The sequence below is a fragment of the Plectropomus leopardus genome, chromosome 18 (assembly GCF_008729295.1).
Source record: "Plectropomus leopardus isolate mb chromosome 18, YSFRI_Pleo_2.0, whole genome shotgun sequence".
NCBI classification, from domain to species: domain Eukaryota; kingdom Metazoa; phylum Chordata; class Actinopteri; order Perciformes; family Serranidae; genus Plectropomus; species Plectropomus leopardus.
The window spans coordinates 2,510,744-2,527,439 of NC_056480.1; the positions used below are offsets into that span (position 1 = coordinate 2,510,744).

General features: G+C 37.6%; 2 protein-coding genes across 3 annotated transcripts; one reads left to right on the forward strand and one right to left on the reverse strand.

Annotated features, from left to right (window-relative positions):
• The first annotated feature begins 253 nt into the window (after positions 1–253).
• Positions 254–16,199, forward strand: fbxl6 (F-box and leucine-rich repeat protein 6). Of its 2 annotated transcripts, none has more exons than XM_042506596.1 (10): positions 254–424; positions 11,263–11,880; positions 12,088–12,246; positions 12,380–12,443; positions 13,051–13,182; positions 13,402–13,509; positions 13,632–13,745; positions 14,381–14,609; positions 15,415–15,658; positions 15,839–16,199. In XM_042506596.1, the coding sequence occupies exons 2-10, from the start codon at positions 11,306–11,308 to the stop codon at positions 15,966–15,968; spliced, it is 1,755 nt and encodes a 584-aa protein (XP_042362530.1). In that variant the 5' UTR covers positions 254–424; positions 11,263–11,305; the 3' UTR covers positions 15,969–16,199. The 2 variants fall into 2 exon arrangements, with proteins under 2 accessions (XP_042362530.1, XP_042362531.1); XM_042506597.1 differs by lacking the exon at positions 254–424 and adding an exon at positions 9,477–9,531.
• slc52a2 (solute carrier family 52 member 2) lies at positions 2,266–9,353 on the reverse strand. The gene is made up of 4 exons (XM_042506595.1): positions 9,288–9,353; positions 7,301–7,379; positions 6,533–6,599; positions 2,266–5,987 (listed from the first exon to the last, which is right to left on the reverse strand). The coding sequence occupies exons 3-4, from the start codon at positions 6,591–6,593 to the stop codon at positions 3,445–3,447; spliced, it is 2,604 nt and encodes an 867-aa protein (XP_042362529.1). The 5' UTR covers positions 6,594–6,599; positions 7,301–7,379; positions 9,288–9,353; the 3' UTR covers positions 2,266–3,444.
• Positions 16,200–16,696: the final 497 nt, after the last annotated feature.

Consider the following 16,696-nt stretch of genomic DNA (forward strand, 5'->3'; position numbering starts at 1 on the left):
TTACATAGAAAACAGTTATTATTTCGTTATTCTGAATCTTAAAGCCATCACAATGGAAACGTTACATCGGTACTACAATAACTAACGTTAGCTAGCTAGGGTCGTTAGGTTCAAGCTAACTTTGCTAAATTTCGGCTAAAGTCCCACCAAACATTAAATAACAATACATGACTTTATTTTAAGAAAATCTTAAATATCCCAAAGGCCAGATTAGGTGACCATATGTTATCTCTTGGCAGAAGTTGGACCACTGACCTTCGGGCAGCATGTTGACAACCACCGGGAGCTCGACCCACAGACTGTTGACGGAAATCCAGGAGCCCATGGCGAACAGAGCCACCAGCCCGTGGGTCACCGCCGCGCTGCTCCACCAGCTACCGGACATGGTGCCGCTATCTCCGGCCAAGGAACAAGGACAACACCGGTAAGCCTCTGACTTTGTAATGTTTAAACACCAACGTGTCCCCCAGAGTCCACCCGCTGCTTTAACCTGAAGAATGGTGGACACTTACGCAAAGTTCCCGCCCCTTCAGTTTCCTTCGCTTGCCCCTCGTAAATTCCCACGTCGCCGTTGTATAAAGCATTTCTAACGGGTTATCATTTTATTTGTCTGTTTTTGGACGCAAAACCAGTCCATAAATTTAACTGGTAAATAATATATAAACATGAGTATGTAGTGAGCAACAGCCCCTCTGTCAGTTGTTGCTGTGTAACCGTGTTTTTCGTGCTCGTCCTAGTATTTATTTCAGTTTTCCGAGAAAATTAAACGCACCTTTGACAAAAGAATCCTCCTCCAACGCCGGTTGGATAAAATCGGTGCGTTCGTTTTACTCCCGCTGACAGTTGATGCGGGCGGTGTCTCAGTTGTAATCTACATCATGTTCAAACTGTATGTGTTATGAAAAATATATTAATTAACCAGTATATTAAAGGTATCGGCACACATTTAGACTAAATAGCAATAAAGCATTCGATTATTTAACTAATTATACTCATGACTAATTTTAACTGTACAATTAACCCCTTAAAAGCTTGGAGAATTGGCTTCAGTTCTTTCAAAAGGATGGGAAGAGGGCAACGAGCAGCTTAAGAAATAAGCAAAAAAGAAGAAGAAAATAGTAAAAGGTTACACTACCTTTGTATAAGCAACAAAGAAAAGAAAAGACAAAAAACCCCAAAAATAAACAAGAAAATGACCTCAAGAAAGTGCTAAATAAGAAAGACAAAAAAACATTTAACAGGCTTTTTTTTTCTCACTGTGACATCATTTTCCAATATAAAATTCTAAAATGTATAAGTATATTTATTTATTTATTTTCAATTTTGCAGGACTTTTCTTGCCAAATCATTGCATTTTCCCCCCATGTACTCTGAAGAAGTTTCTGTGCTTGTGAAGGCATCTGAACTCAGCTCAAGAAAGCTGATGTCAGTCCAGGTGTTAAAATAGGCATCAATACATTTTTAAATGTATGTATTAATCTATTTATAAACAAGCTAAATTATAAAAATATTTATGTTTTGATGTTAAAGTGTGCTATAAAATTAATTATTATTTAAAAAAAAATAAAAATGACATGAATCCATCAAGAAATAATATAACTGCATAAAATACATAAAACAGCCAATAATTACATATATTAGCTATTTTTAAGGAGAATCTCAAAAAAAAAAACCTGAAAAGGACCCTAATTTGCAAAGACTCATAGCCCTCGATTGATTTATTTGTAATACAGTTCACTTTATGCAATCTTTGTTTTTTTTTTTTATCTTTTTCTTTTTATGAATGATTATAATAATTTAATTGGGGAGGTATTTCCATAAGCCATTTTCGGCCTCTAATTTATCCTGCACAATGTTTAAAACCTTTATGTGCTAATAAACTTTAACCAAGACGAAAAGAATCAGGGAAATGCAAATAGGAAGGAAAGGCCTGATTAAAATCTGTATTCATTGTATCAATTCAATTTGTAAATCCAGTTAATTCTTTTCAAACTGAAATCTGAAATCTATTTTTACATTTAATTCAGAAAATCAATTATGTTTGTAAATGATGTATTATTTGCTGTTTCATGTTTGTTTGTAAATCCCTTTAAGTCGAACTATTTATATATGGGTTAATATTTCATTTGTGAATTATTTTAATAATTTCTCTTACTATTGTCAGTTAAAACATCAAATAATGAATTACTTTGTAATTAAGTCTCTTTATTTACAAGTTACCAAATCAACTAACAAACAAATGTGAAGCACTTCTGGTCTCTTAAACCACCGCTGCTCAAATGTAATAATGCCTATTTGAATAGTACAGTTGGTTAACAATTAAATGCTTTATTCCTATTTCCGTGACACTTCTGATCCTCCATATCATGCAACTGCAAGCTCTAATAGTTGTTGTTAGTTACAGGGCTTGGGGACGTTGATTAGTGTGTTTTCCACAGAAAATAATTGAGGCCTTGACATTTAGCACAGTGACCCCAATAAACCCCTCTCTCATTTCTGCTTCCTTGTATTGTTGAGTCTGTCTAAATCAACATCTTTAATAAGAATGAACTCGCTGACATGGCTGATGCCTGTGATGCAACCACAAATACCCTTCAAATGTGAAAAAAACACAAGTTATTATGTGAGTGACAAAAACAAAAACACTGACTGTTGATGGAAAACAGCCATGAACTTGAACTTAAACTGGGTTGGTTTTGTAACAGAATTCTTTTTATAGTTTATCATACAGAATGAGAAAGTAAATATGAACAGAGATGTTTATTTTGTCAATGTTTTATACAACATATTTTTTTCATATCAGTGGTTGGCAAACCTCTGACTAATGGGTACTATTTTATGTTTTAAAAAAAGGTCTCAGCAACAAAAAACATTGTCAAAGGCACCAAGCAAATTAAAAAACATTAAAAAGTATGACAGCTACAAAATCAAACCTTACAATTTCAGCTACTGGCACTGAAAATACATGACATCGGGCTTATGCTGAATCACACTTTATATTTGTTTGGCAAGATTGAGGTCATTGTGTGTATTTCTTCTTGGTCTGCAAAAATATGAGTTCCCCTACATTTTTATGGACATTTCAAAACTTTTCCATCACTTTTCAAGGTACCATTATATATATATTTTTGTTTTTCAAAACTGTCAGATACAAACTCTTAACATGATTTATTGTGCTGCTCTAAGTTGACATGTATGAAGAACCCCAGAGCGTGGCGTCCCAACACCTCCAGCTCCCTCTTCTCAAAATTCAATGGTTTTTTTAATTTTTTTTTTTTGTTCAACCAAAACTGTCAATGATTTTTTTTTTTTTACTAATTCCAGTCTCTTAAACAAGATTGTTAAATTCCATGACTTTTTCCAGGTGTTTCATGACTTTGGGAACCCTTTTTCACATGAGGAAGTCACAACACACTTATCCCTCAGTGTCACACTTTGATGCAATCACAGCCCTCCTGTGCTGTTGTATTCACTTTGACCAGTCGCAGCGTACGTCGCATACTGTGTCACAGCCTTGGATTTCGTCTTTTTAGGTGCCAAAACGAGAGAGTACCCCGGTTTGACACGAGGTAGCGCGAGCTTCAGCTTCAATGCCATCTGAGTGCTGTTTTGGAAGACTTCATTCAAGTGTGGTTCTGTGTTGTTCAGGATCATTTTCTGGTACAATATCTCACAACGGAGCGCTTCCCGTTTCTCAGTTCGGGGTTTACCATCGAAACGCAGCAGAAGTTTGTCGACGTCCTGCTGCGTCCTGCATGGCCCTCCGTTCCTGTTCACTGTGGCGATTATGTAATCCCTATCCATGATCTCCTCACGCTCTTCTTCCACCTTTGGCTCCCTTTCTCTGTAACCTCTTACAAACTGCGGACTATGACCATCCTTTTGGCTGCTCTTCTTTCTAGAGTGCCAACCGTAAGATTCATCGCCACTATTGTCAGATGAACCGTATCGGTCGTTGTCTTCCTGAGAGCTGTCCATCTTCTTGCGTGAGCGTTTGGGGGACTTCTCTGATTTTCTCTTCCTCTCCGGGTCCCCTTCACTGAATGGATATTCCGCCATCAAGACGGAAAACGTGCAACTCACAAGTTCTGAGCTCAGCTCTGGTGGAGGGACTTGAGCAAACGAACCTCCTGGCAGGAAATCCTTCAGGTGTTCGTCAGTGACGCCGGCAATCACCTTAATTATCCTCTTCAGACAAGCTCTGATTAGGTTTCTGTTTGTGTGCCAGTGACCGCAGTACTGAAACACTCCTTCATAGGTTTTCTCCTGCAACGGGAACTGCAGAAAAACATTTGTGGTCCCTTCCGGCTCCAGCAGCGTTGAAGGATCTTTGGACCAATCGAGGAACTTTTGGTAGAGACAGAGTAAGTACTGGCTGAAAAGCGAGTACTCTCCTCCACTTTTCAGAAGCTGCCAGTAAGGACCAATGATTTTGCAGTAAACAATGGCAAGAACGCACACAAGGCTCTGTATAACAGAGTCATTAGCATCTGCGGCGACACACTCCAGGACAATGTTTGCATCGTTGGTCATTGACAGCAGATCGGAGAAGAAGAGAGCCATCTCTTTGTGATGGTGGATGAGACCGGCTGCAGCTTCAAAGTAGTGGTTGAATCGGTTCGACTGATTTACTTCAAGCCTCGAGGGGTTGTTCTTTTCCTCGCAGAAAGCTACCCAGTGTTTCCTGTAGTTCTGCATGTCAGGGTTTTTATGGCTTAAGACATCACAAGCCATGTGGATGTAACGTGAGGTGGCACTTTCGGAGAAATTCACAAAGTTGTTGAATTTTGGCAGCTTGTCACGGCCTAGTTTCTCTCCCGTCGACAGAATGATCTCTTTTTCAAAGCTCATGATCTGCTGCTCCACGGCGTCATGCATGTCAACGAGGAAGTTGGCGTTGTGGTTTAAAAACACCACGGGATAAACGACCGAGAAGTCTTCACACAGTGAGTCAAGTTTTTTCTCAAACTCTGCCATGGCTGGATGCTCCTTGCATGTTAGAGCATACTGATTTTTGAGGAGATCTAAGCAAACTTGCTTGCATGCTTCAGTTTTCCCACCGTACACGCGTGACAGCTTTTGAACAGACAACATTGCGATGTCGAGCAGGGTCAGAGCCTCTTGTTTGTGATGTGACGTTTCTCCTTCACTGTTGGAATCGTCCGTATCCTCATCATTTTCATCATGAGTGACGTGTTCTCTCCGTATCACTTTCCTTACAAGTCCTACATTCATGTCAGACTCCACATCTTGCATTATTTCGTAGGTCTCGTATTCCTCCTTGATGGTAACTTTTTCATAATTTAAGAGGTCATCTCTTTTCACACGTTTCTTTGGAATGAATTTGGGCTCTTTTTTCCGCACCAGCTCAAATGGACTTTGAAGCAGATTTTCCATCATTGCATTCCTCCTGTGGCTCCTTGTTTCGTGATTGCGGTAGTGCAGTTTTAACTTTTTTATCTTGGCTCTCAGGACTTGGTATGCCTTTTGAATATTCCCATCCTTACAAAACTCAGGGTTGAAGTTCCTAAGCCATTGAACGAGAAAGAGTGGCGTGATTCGCTCCCTGGAGACAAAGTTGCTCAACTCTAGAATCAGTGCATTCGTGACCTCGATCGACTGCGCTCGCTCTGAGAAATCCGTCATTTCCAAAAGGTGGTGTCGCTCAACTCCGATGCTGTCACATATTGGGCCAACAAAATTGAAGTTGACATACGATTCCAGGAAGGTCAGCCTTGCGTCACTTCCCAGACTCAGTGTTGTTGCGATGCCTCTTTCGATCAAGCGACGGAAGTCAGTGGACTGATGGTTGGGGAAAATTTTCTTGAGCCATTCTACGATGGCAATCCACGGGAAGTTATTGTCCTCTATCATGAGTCCAACTTGAATCAAAAGTCTGTTCTTGCATGGCCCCTTCTCAAGCTCTAATCCTTCTCCTGATTGGGGACCGATGAAGTCTGCAACGAGCCTCCAGTAGTACTCATCTCCTGAAAAACACAAAAGTTGGCAAGTGAGCAGCAAATTAGTGCTTGAGGGAGGCGAAACTGCAAGTTTTTATGCAAGGACGTATGAAGGTATGACCTGCTAAAAAGTCTGTGATTTTTACTGGATTAAATACATTTAAATGTGCTTTAATAAATCCTTAATGCACCAAGTTAGATGTAAAAAATTATATGTTTTTACAATGTTTCACTCTGCTGCCGGCTTTTGTAAACCTCTAACTTCTCCCCTCACCACTTGGTGATACAGAGTCTTAAGGCACAGCTGCCAGTTCCACCAGTAGAGTCTGGAGACTGAGCTCTGGTGGTGCGTGCTGTGCACTACATACAATGAAGTTTAAAAGACAGAGGATGCCAGTATTGAAAAATAGTATTGAAAAACATAACTTTTTACTTTGAGGTTACTGATTTCTAAATACCCTGTTATACTGTGAAATATGCTAAAAACTTGTTTAGTAGTGCATGTATAATATGGAGAATTTGGTCATAGAGCCATCTTAATAACAGCTTTATTACATGGTCATTTAACTTACTCAGATTGGCTTCAGTTACAGCACTTTTGCCACAAAGTGAGAAATCTCGTCCTTCCTCCATTGTGTGCTGTTTTAAAAGAGAGAGATGGTAGAAAGAGAAATGGTAAAAATGCTAAGTTGCAATCTTGAGCTTCTATACAGTCTGATTGGCATTCACGCGGTATCATAAAGTCTGGGTTAAACGTAATGTTTAAAGAATTAAATTGTGATCTGTGTTTTTTAATGTCCATCATCACTGTTATAACTACATCTGTTTTTCATTTATTGCAGTTAACCCTTTGAAACCTGAGGAAATTGGCTTTCTTTCTTTCAAAAACATGCGAAGATGGCAATGAACAACAAAATAAGAAATGACTCTAATATTATCAAACAACAAGGATGGGAAAAAAATGAAAATAAAAATAATACATTTTAAAAAATTAAACGCATAGAAATAATTTGGAAAAAGTGCCTATCCGTTTTCACTAGCCTTTTCTTTTATTTTGCATAATATAGCTATTTTTTAAGATTATTCACAACTTTGCTTTCATTCACTCAAATTCAACCACAAAAAGCTGAGTAAATAAATCTAAAAGACCACAATTGCATCAGTTCATTATAATGCCATTTCGCAAAATTGAATTCTGGTAATAAATATTTATATTTATAATATAATATATTTATAATTTTCAGTCAGTGCTTTATATCATGTGTGCCCTGAATGAGCAGGGAGGTGAAAAAAGAAGAGTAGCAAGTTTCATAGTTTCAGTGTTGTCCTGGAGAATTCACCTCTGCAGAAAAATGCCTCCTCTTGGCTCTAGCATGCACACCAACACAATACTGTAGGAAAATTTACTCCTTTCCGTTCCTGAAAAAGAGATGAAAAGAATAAGTTAACATTTTTTAAATGTTTGACTCATTCTAAGGCTTTAAGCTGTGCTGTTGAATTGTATTATGTTGTGCTGAAAGGTGTTTTAACCATCAAGTCTAACCTTTCTGACATAAATAGAGTGGACACAAAATTAGAAAAAAGGGCCTCGTGCCACGTTTTTGCCTTTTTTGGGAGACAAATCTGTTCTACCAGCAAGACCTACAAAGGCACAGTTTGGGTTGGTTCTTGCAGGCTTCTTTAATGCATCCAAGATTATACTGAGGAACTGGCAAAATACAAGCACACCTTGTTATAAGGACTGGATTGATCTCAAGACTTTTATGGCCTCATACCAGCTAATGCAACTGGAAGGTTTTTAAGTAAAGATTTACTGAAATGTACGGTAGCTTTCTTAGTTTTAATAAAAGAAAACTATATATCTATGCCAAGTGGAGTGATGTGTTTATGGGCAACTTTGCAAGAAATGACCATCAAATTTTGAGCAAAAATAAAAGGTGACACGAAAATGACCTCAACATTAGTTTTGGGGGATTATAAGCCGTTATCAAAAAACTTAGGGAGAATTTCAGGAAAAATTATGCTTGGGTAATCTTCTTGTCACTCTTTACTAATTTCTTGCAATTTTTGGGACATTTCTTGTTAAGTTGCTCATTGTCTTCTTGTGCTTTTGAAAGAAACTAAGCCAATTTGCTCAGGTTTCAAAGGGTTAAGCTGTGCTGTTGTTTGTTTTTCAGTTTTTGATTTCTGTTTGTGGACTTTGTTACCTGCAAACTAGTGAATGTTGTTTTGTGCTTTTATGTTGCAGGATATTTGAGGAAAGAATAAAACAAAAAAAAGAAAGAAATAGCCCCTCATTATAACACAATACAGTACAACAGCACCACAGACACAGACCCAAAATAGCCTTAAAGTTGAAAGTGCTGCTGAATGGACTCTTTGAAAAATTTTTAATTTCTCAAAAGAAGAAATGACCAAAAAAGAAAAAAACAAGAAAATTACCTGAAAATTAGTTTTTTAAAGAGTTTGAAAAAACAAATAAAGAAATTATGTGGGAAAAATTTAATTGTAATTTTAAACATACTAATTTTGAATCTGATTAATTATACTTATTATAATTATTAATTATCTAATTATTCTAATTATACATCATTTTCCCCTAGCTTTTGCCGTATACACCCCCCTCCAGCTTTTTAAAAACAATTTTCATATTCTATACATTTCTGACAATTTGTTGAATATTTCTTACCAAGTTGCTAATTGTCTTTTTCCCATGTTTTTGAAAGAAATCACACCACTTTGTCCAAAGTTTTAAATACCACTGAAAGGCGTCTGAAAGCAGCACAAGAAAGTGGTGTTGCTCCAAGTTTCAAAGGGTTAAACTGCATGTTTTTTTGTTTTGTTTTGGGTTTTTTTTTTAGAAAAGTACACCTTACCAGCTGGAGAGTAAGTGCTGTTTTGTGCCACCTTGTGGGAGTTGTTGGAGTGCAAACTATGCAGGGAATCCCTCCCCCACCCACAACACTGCCCGATAGCTGCACACATGCAAGAATGACCCATTTTTATTCTTATACATACAATTAAGATAGCAATAACAACCTTACGGTAATCTTTGTGTTTACTGGTTGCGACTGTGACCAGAATTTTAGAAAAATTAAGCATAAACACTGCAAATTATGCCGCTCTACCTCAGCATGCTAAATGTTAGCCTTGTGAGCATCTTGCTAGTGTTAGCACCAACTTTACCTGCAGGAAATTCAGCGTACTGTACTACAATAATCCTCCAAAAATCCCAGAGCAGAAGCGCTGTGCTGCATGCTGTAACATTTACAAATATTTTGAAATAAATAAATATTAAAAGTATTTTTTTAAAGCGTAACTTCTTACCCAGAAACTAACGTTACATCACCGAGAAGTTCATCTTATCTCCTCACAAACAGCCCTCTGGTGCACTACTCACAACAACACACAGCGTGCTGCAGTCAAACACCAAGCTCGTCTGTGATTGGACAGGTTCACGTAAGGCGGGATGTTGTGGTGGTATCCACCAATCACAGCGGGGATGTGCAATGCATTGTGGGTCTGCTACTGGAGCTGGAAGATGTTAGCCGCTGCGCGGAACTAGCAGCAGGTAATGAAAAATAACAACAAGATACTGTTTTCTTTCGATCAGAAAGCATTTGTGTGAGTGGTGTTTGTTGTCAACGCAGTAGCAGCGCCGTCGCTAATGTTGTGCGACGTTATATTACGCGGCAAGTCGTTAACTGACGAGTTAACCGAAACAATAATGTTAGCTAACTTATCATTGTTAGCCGGTTTGATTCATTTAGCTAGCTGACAAATCCGTGTTGCTGTCGATTATATCAATAAAGGCTTTGTTTGTTGTTAATGCCAAAGAAAACGTCGTTGTATTGCGTATTTGTATAATTCAGTGGTCCCTTTCTCCGTTTAAAGAAAGTGCAGGGTGGCTCCGTGTACAAACAGTCGAGGAGCAGCTGGAAAATAAAAGCTCTTATGAAAACACGGTAGTCTTTTAAAACTACATTTGTCCTCGCGTTTTTAATAATTTGATGTTAATGAAACCTGGACAGACAAACCCGAGCAGATTGGTTTGATTTATTTTGAAAACAAGGCAAAAAGGAAAAGAGCAACTCGCCAAGAAATGTCCCACAAACTGTAAGAGGTTAGTTAATGGTGACAAGGGAAAAAACCCGGAGAAAGAAGTAAGAAAAAGAGGGAAAACAATTTATTAAAAAAAAAAGAAGAAAATACTGAAATGGTATTTATAATTATTGTTTTAAAACATTAAAAAATAATAATTTTTAGTGCTTCTTTAGTCACGGGTCACGTTGTTGTTTCTTTTGCAAAATTTCAGGTAACTTTTAGATGATTTCTTGGCAATGTTTTGGGTCATTTCTTGTACAATTACTCGTTGCCTACTTATGTTCTTGAATCAGATCAATTTTCTCAGCTTCTGAGAGGTTAACCATTACAAACTGCTCGCTTCAAATTTGACCTGTTTTGACATTTGGAGGCTGTTATGACCGGCTCACAGACTGCAACACATGACGGAGATTTACTCATAATTAATATCTTAATCAAACTATATTTATTAAAGCAAATCAAAGCAAACAATAAGGTGTGATAGTTTGGGTCAGACAGTTACACATCTATCTTATTATTCATGGATTTTTACAGTTTCCTGGATCACAAATGGACATCATAGTTATCCATTTGAAACCTAGACAACAACATCACGAATTTGAGCTGCGTTCAGACGCCTTTCATGGGTATTCACACTGTTAAACCACTAAGAAAATTGGTTTGATTTCTTTAAAACACATGAGAAACTTGGCAAGAAATGTTCTGTAAAATGCCAGAAATTAGTAGATTAAGAAAATTATTATTAATATTATTATCAGGAGAAATATATGGGATGAAAATAATGTATAATTATCATATCAATTATCATTTACAGATTAAAAATGATTCTGTTAAAAGTGACTATATTTTTTAGCACTTTTCCAGGTCTATTTCTGTATTTTACCTTTTTTAATGTATGTTTTATTTATTTTATTCCTTTGTGGTTTTATTGCTCCTGCTGTTGTTTTTGGTCTGTTCTTTTGTTTTACTTTATATTGACATTTTATGTCTTGCATCTTGAATTGCTTGTACTCTTGTACTAGTCTTATCTTGCTTTTGTTCAGTAGGACTTTGTATCACATTTCTGTTTTGCTTTGTTTGTCAAAGAACTTTGTAAACTCTGTTTTTAAAGGTGCTATATAAAAAGAAGTTATTATCATAGTCTACTTTAAATCGCCCACACAGAGACAAACAGATCTTATTTTTATTCTGTTTTCAGACGTGGATATGTCACTCTTGAGCCAGTGTCAGGTTTTGTTTGAATGAAGCTCATGGTAAAGACTAACAAGCAACACATGATGGATCCCCCTGAGGCAGAGGCTTCAACCAACACTGAAAGAAGAGAAGACACCGCACCGAGCACGTCAAATGCTTCAGATCAAGGAGAAGACGGACCAAAGCCAAAGAAGGCATCTTTGAAGAGGAAGGCTGATAAACCTACAAATGCAAAAACCAAGAAGCACAAAAAGGCGCGAGTCTCCAGGCCTGTCCCGCTCGGCTACACCGTCCATCAGGGGGAAGATATGCTTCTTGTCATATCGAGTTCCACTTCTCAGTACGACGGTTCAGCCTGGACTCCCCCAAAGAAGGGAAGCAAAAAGAAGAAGAAGCTAATGAAAGGAAAAGTAAAAACTAATCAGATTAAGAAAAAAAAGACAGTGTGTGCCAAACCTAAAGTGAATAGTATTCCCGTTGCCAAAGAAGAAGAGGACATCAATTTGTTTTTGCCACAGAAAGCAGCAGACCACAGATGGGGTCAAAGTCTTCCTGAAGAGGTGCTAATCAGTATTTTTCAGATGGTGGTCGATCAAGATGGTGCTGTACCATTTCTATGCAGGTAACAAACACACATTTGATTTGATAAATCTTAGTAAATACTTAAATGTTCAGCATTTGGTTTTTTCAAAAGCACACAACCCCCCCCCCATGTCAGTGTGTCAATAACAGTTTGGATATACTGTGTTATTGTGTTATTTTGGAACATAAATTCCACACTGAATGTTTTCGTTTGTTATGAATTAATACAAGAAGTTTTCTGATGTAGGGTGGGAAGAGTTTGTCGTCTGTGGAACGCAGCCGCCTCCAGTCCGGTGCTTTGGCGTAAAGTGACCATAGGTCACTGCTGGATTGCGGCAGGGAAAAGCCAACTGCCTAAAACTGAGAAGAGGGTTAAAGAGACGTTTCACTGGCTGGCACAAAACAGGTCTGTATTAGTAGTTTTGTAACATTTAAAACATACACAGTGTGAACTGAGATTTAGTTTGTGCTTAGATGTCTTATATTTTTTGATATCTTGGAAAAAAAAAAAATAAAAAACTGCACTCCTCATTTTGTAGATTCTCTCACCTACGAGACTTTTCTCTCTGTCACTGGACAAAGAATGTCACCTATGCAATAGAGGTGAGTCATCAAGACTAGAAATTTGTCCTTTTCAACTATTATTTTATAATCTTCTGAATAGATTTGCCAGTTAACCGAGCCGAAGAAATTTAATCGGGCTACTATTTTGATAATCACTTTGTTGTTTGTTATTTTTCATCCGAAAATTCCAAATACGGCGTCGTTCTAGCTTCTCAAATGTGAGTACTTGATTCTGATCTTTGTCACATTTGACAGTAAAGCTAAAGAAGATTTTTGAGTATTTGAAGAATTCATATAAAGCACTTAGGATGACGTAGATTAATTTAATATTTACAGAAACTGAATAAGTTAAAAATATTTTTCATTTTAATTTGAATACATTACATAAGGCTTCTGGAAATTATGATCTGACATTTTATAGACAAAATAATCAATTGCTAAAATATTTTGCAGGTGAATCGATAATGAAAGTATTTGTTGAGTCCACAGAGGCTCTATTTGAAGAGTCTAGTTCTAAAACAAGAAATCCACCATAAAATAAAATGTGTCAATGCTTATTTTCATATTCACATATTGACAAATGAATTATAGGTTGCAGTTTTTGTATTTATCATGTTTTGAGGGCTCATGTTGTGATCCACTTTAGGTCCTGTCGCAGTTCTGCCCTCACCTCTGCTCCCTGAAGCTCTCATACTGTACGGGCCTGACAGCCAAAGCCTTCCACAGCCTCGGTCTGCACAGCCGCTCTCTGCAGAGCATCAATCTCCAGTATTCAGAGGTGTGTCACACACCAGCACAGGAAACATTTTTAAGTCATAGTGTCAGTTTTAGGGTAAAATAAAAAAATTGTTGTGGTGAACACATTATGAAGTATATCACAGTTGGATTCATACCCTGGTTTAGGAATCATGGTTTTCCGAGCAGGTGTTCACGCGTCACGCTTGGTTCTGTAAACTGTCGGATCTGTAAGTTTGTTGAAAATGTGTTTTTATCGTAGTTTCAGGTCGAGGGACTCCTGGAGTACCTTGAAAATCACGGGAGCCAGATCAAGCAGATTTTGCTCACTCACGGAATGAAGAATGACAGACTTCTGAACGCCATCAGCGTAAGAAACCCAGCCCCTCTTTTCTCTAAAAAGTGTTTTGTTTCCCTTTGTCCGCATTACATACAGCCCAAGCTACGGAGGACAGATGAACTTGGTTTTCACTCAATGTATTGTCTTTTCAGAGGGGACATTGTCCTGATTTGGAGGTACTGGAGGTCAATACAAAGCTTGACAGTAAATATTGTGAACTTCCTGTTTGCATCCAGGCGCTACAGATGGCGTGCCCTAAACTCAAGGTAAAAAAACAAAAACAAAAAACCCTAACATTTCAGTTTTCAATGCCAATTTGACAATTCAAACCTGTTTGTTAATGTTACTGAATTGCGATGGCGATGCTATGATAATGTTTTATGTGTCTTTTATTGTAATTGCTGTATATTGGGGGTGGATCACAGCCACATAAAGAAACTAATCATTATGAATGATCAGTTTTGCAGCTCTTGTGTACTTAAAATAATTGTAATGATTTTAGAACTTAAGCAATTTACAGCTTAGGCGATTGACAAAACGAGAAATTATTAATTGTTTTAGTCTTTTTCTTTTAGCAAAGATGCCACAGCTTTTCAAATTTTTCATGTTGATGCTTTTCTTTGTAATTTATCATTGTAAACTAAAGATCTTTGGGTTTCAGACTGTTCGTTCGACAAAAATTAAAAACTACACCTGTCTCTGGCAAATACAATAAACATTTCTCACTATTTTACGGCATTTTACAAGCAAATTGATTTAATATGGAAGCAGTAAATTAATCATTAATTGCAGCACTAATTCTAACTTTTCATGTTAGGAGTCAGAGTAGAATGAATCAGTGTGATGTATGTGTGCGCTGTGTTTACCGTGACACTTGAACATCTACTGAACATCCCATCAGACCTTCAGGATGCTGAATGTCAGACCTCTGCTTAAGATGATGCGAAACGCCGATTCAACAGCAGGCTTTCCGTTACTGGAGGAGCTGTGTATCGCAACCACCTCTTTTTCCTACATGACAGACAAAGATCTGTGGGACATCCTCTTTGGCTCCACCAAGCTGCGCGTGCTGGACCTGCGAGGCTGCTCCCGAATCACACCATCCGGTCTTGCAACACTACCCTGTCTTGGTAACTCAATTTATACTTAAACTTTGTTTGATTTGGGGTTATTAAGTTACTTCAGTATGATTTTGAATGGGACCTACTTTGCGGCCCATACAGAAAAGCTTGTAGTCATATTTAATCCACAATTACCTGAACTTTTATTGGGGGCACACAAATATATTCAGGTTTCAGCCATTAAAAACCTCGGATAGTCATGGAATTTACAAATAGCAATTTCCAAACCTGGAAAAGTTTAGGAAAACTAAATAATCCCTGAATGTTTTGGAAAAGTCATGGAATTTTGTTTCACAAAGCTGTATAATAACACATTAGGCATTCAAGGACCGTCAGAAGTTTGAAAATCTAATGATAATAAATTTTTTTTTTAAATCACCACAACATTTTAAAGAAAAACAGTCCTTTCTTTTTAAAAAAAATCACTTAAAATTTTTAAAGATCAAAAAATTGCCAAAAACTTTTCTTAAACATAACCAAAATGTTTTAAAGAAAACATATGTCCTTCCCAGTGCTTAAAAAATTGACGTGCTTCCACCTTTTTTCACCACCCCTTCCTGTTCTGAATTTCTTATTTTTTCAATGATATATATGTTTTTAAAAAGCTATAATATATTAAAGAAACAGGAGGAGTGTAGATGTTGTTACAGACAATATATGGTCTTTAAAGTTTGCCGGAAACTCTTGGAAAATTTAATTTTTTAAATTTATTTAAAAAACGGTGTATGAATCCTTTACGTCAGTGATTTGAATTTGCATACAAAGCCCATTTATTAATCAACCCTACCTTGTTTTGCTGTCCGTCATTTGGCAGAGCTTGAGTGTCTGTTCTGGGGACAGTATTTCAGCAGCAATGTTGGGTTGCCGTCATCTAAGAAGGGGCTTCACTTGGTGACCCAGAAATGGAGTCGAACACTGCAACAGCTCGACATTGCAAATCAGCTCTTCACCGAGGAGGACTTGGAGATGGCGATGGGTCACCTTGCTCATGGCACAGACGTAGATACCCTACGTTCACTCAACCTGAGTGGGACCAGGATCACACCACCCGCCCTCAGGTACTCCTTTAACTCTATTAATCCAAATAATCAAATAAACTCTGCAGCAACATTTTTAATAGACGATCTGCAGGTATATAGAACTGAGCATGAATCAAGGATTCAGATTTGTTTACTATTATCATGATCTTTTCAAGAAATTCCTAAGAAATACATTGTTATCTGTACTTTATTTTGCAGGCCAGTCATTGGCCAAATGACTGCTCTTAACTACCTCAACCTTTCATCCTGCCGTTATCTTCGAAGAGGATTGAAGAGAATTTACCGTGGCCAAGAGGACATTCGCCAGCTGCTGGATGAATTGTTCTAGAAATTGGAAACCAAATTTACAAGGCATAAGTCAGTCTTACAGCATACCTCTTTGTGGTTCATGCTGTGTAAATATGTGGATATTCTAACCACAGGTGTTTTTGTAAATGTTTTATATCTATACTGTTCACAAAAAAGGGCACTTCATGCAAAGGCCCCTACATACTGTGCTAGAGAACAGAAACCAAGGGTTGGGATCACGTTTGAAAACCCTTTGCTGCTGTATTAAAGGGGAGCTCCTCTCAGAGAGTAGAAACCCAGTATTGTCATTAGGGTATAAAGTCTGGAGCTGCTCCTTAGAGAATGAATGGGGGCCCATTTTGTGGATCTTGCGAATGTTTTTCTTTTTTATACCCAAATGAGCTTTATTCTATTGTGATGCTCTCAGTTGTGAACAGAAAATTTAACCACACTCAGGGTCATCGACAACATCTCTCCCAAGTCACTGTCTCTGGAGCAGCCCCAAACTATACCCAGTGACATCACAAATTTGAGTTTTAGTACTCTAGTTTTTGGATTTGGGAAAGATTTGCTCATGTTTACTATTTCTTTGTGACTGTTAGACCACAAGAATAACATGTTTTTTTTTTCATTGGGTGTCGTTCCCCTTTAAAGCCAGCTAATACAAGGTAAGAGCACTGTCTTCGCTTAAAGGGTGACATTTGAATATTGATGTGAATCACTTTCACTGTAAAGCTGGCTTTCAGTTGTGTATAGCAGAATTTTTTT

Bases quoted from the DNA above. Each gene is read 5' to 3' on its own strand.
- slc52a2 (XM_042506595.1), bottom strand. From the start codon at position 6,593: ATGGAGGAAGGACGAGATTTCTCACTTTGTGGCAAAAGTGCTGTAACT. The intron at 5,988-6,532 runs GTAAGTTAAATG...TGTGTTTTTCAG, and splicing joins TGTAACTGAAGCCAATCTGA to GAGATGAGTACTACTGGAGG.
- fbxl6 (XM_042506596.1), top strand. From the start codon at position 11,306: ATGAAGCTCATGGTAAAGACTAACAAGCAACACATGATGGATCCCCCT. The intron at 11,881-12,087 runs GTAACAAACACA...TTTCTGATGTAG, and splicing joins GCTGTACCATTTCTATGCAG to GGTGGGAAGAGTTTGTCGTC. The intron at 15,659-15,838 runs GTACTCCTTTAA...TTTATTTTGCAG, and splicing joins ATCACACCACCCGCCCTCAG to GCCAGTCATTGGCCAAATGA.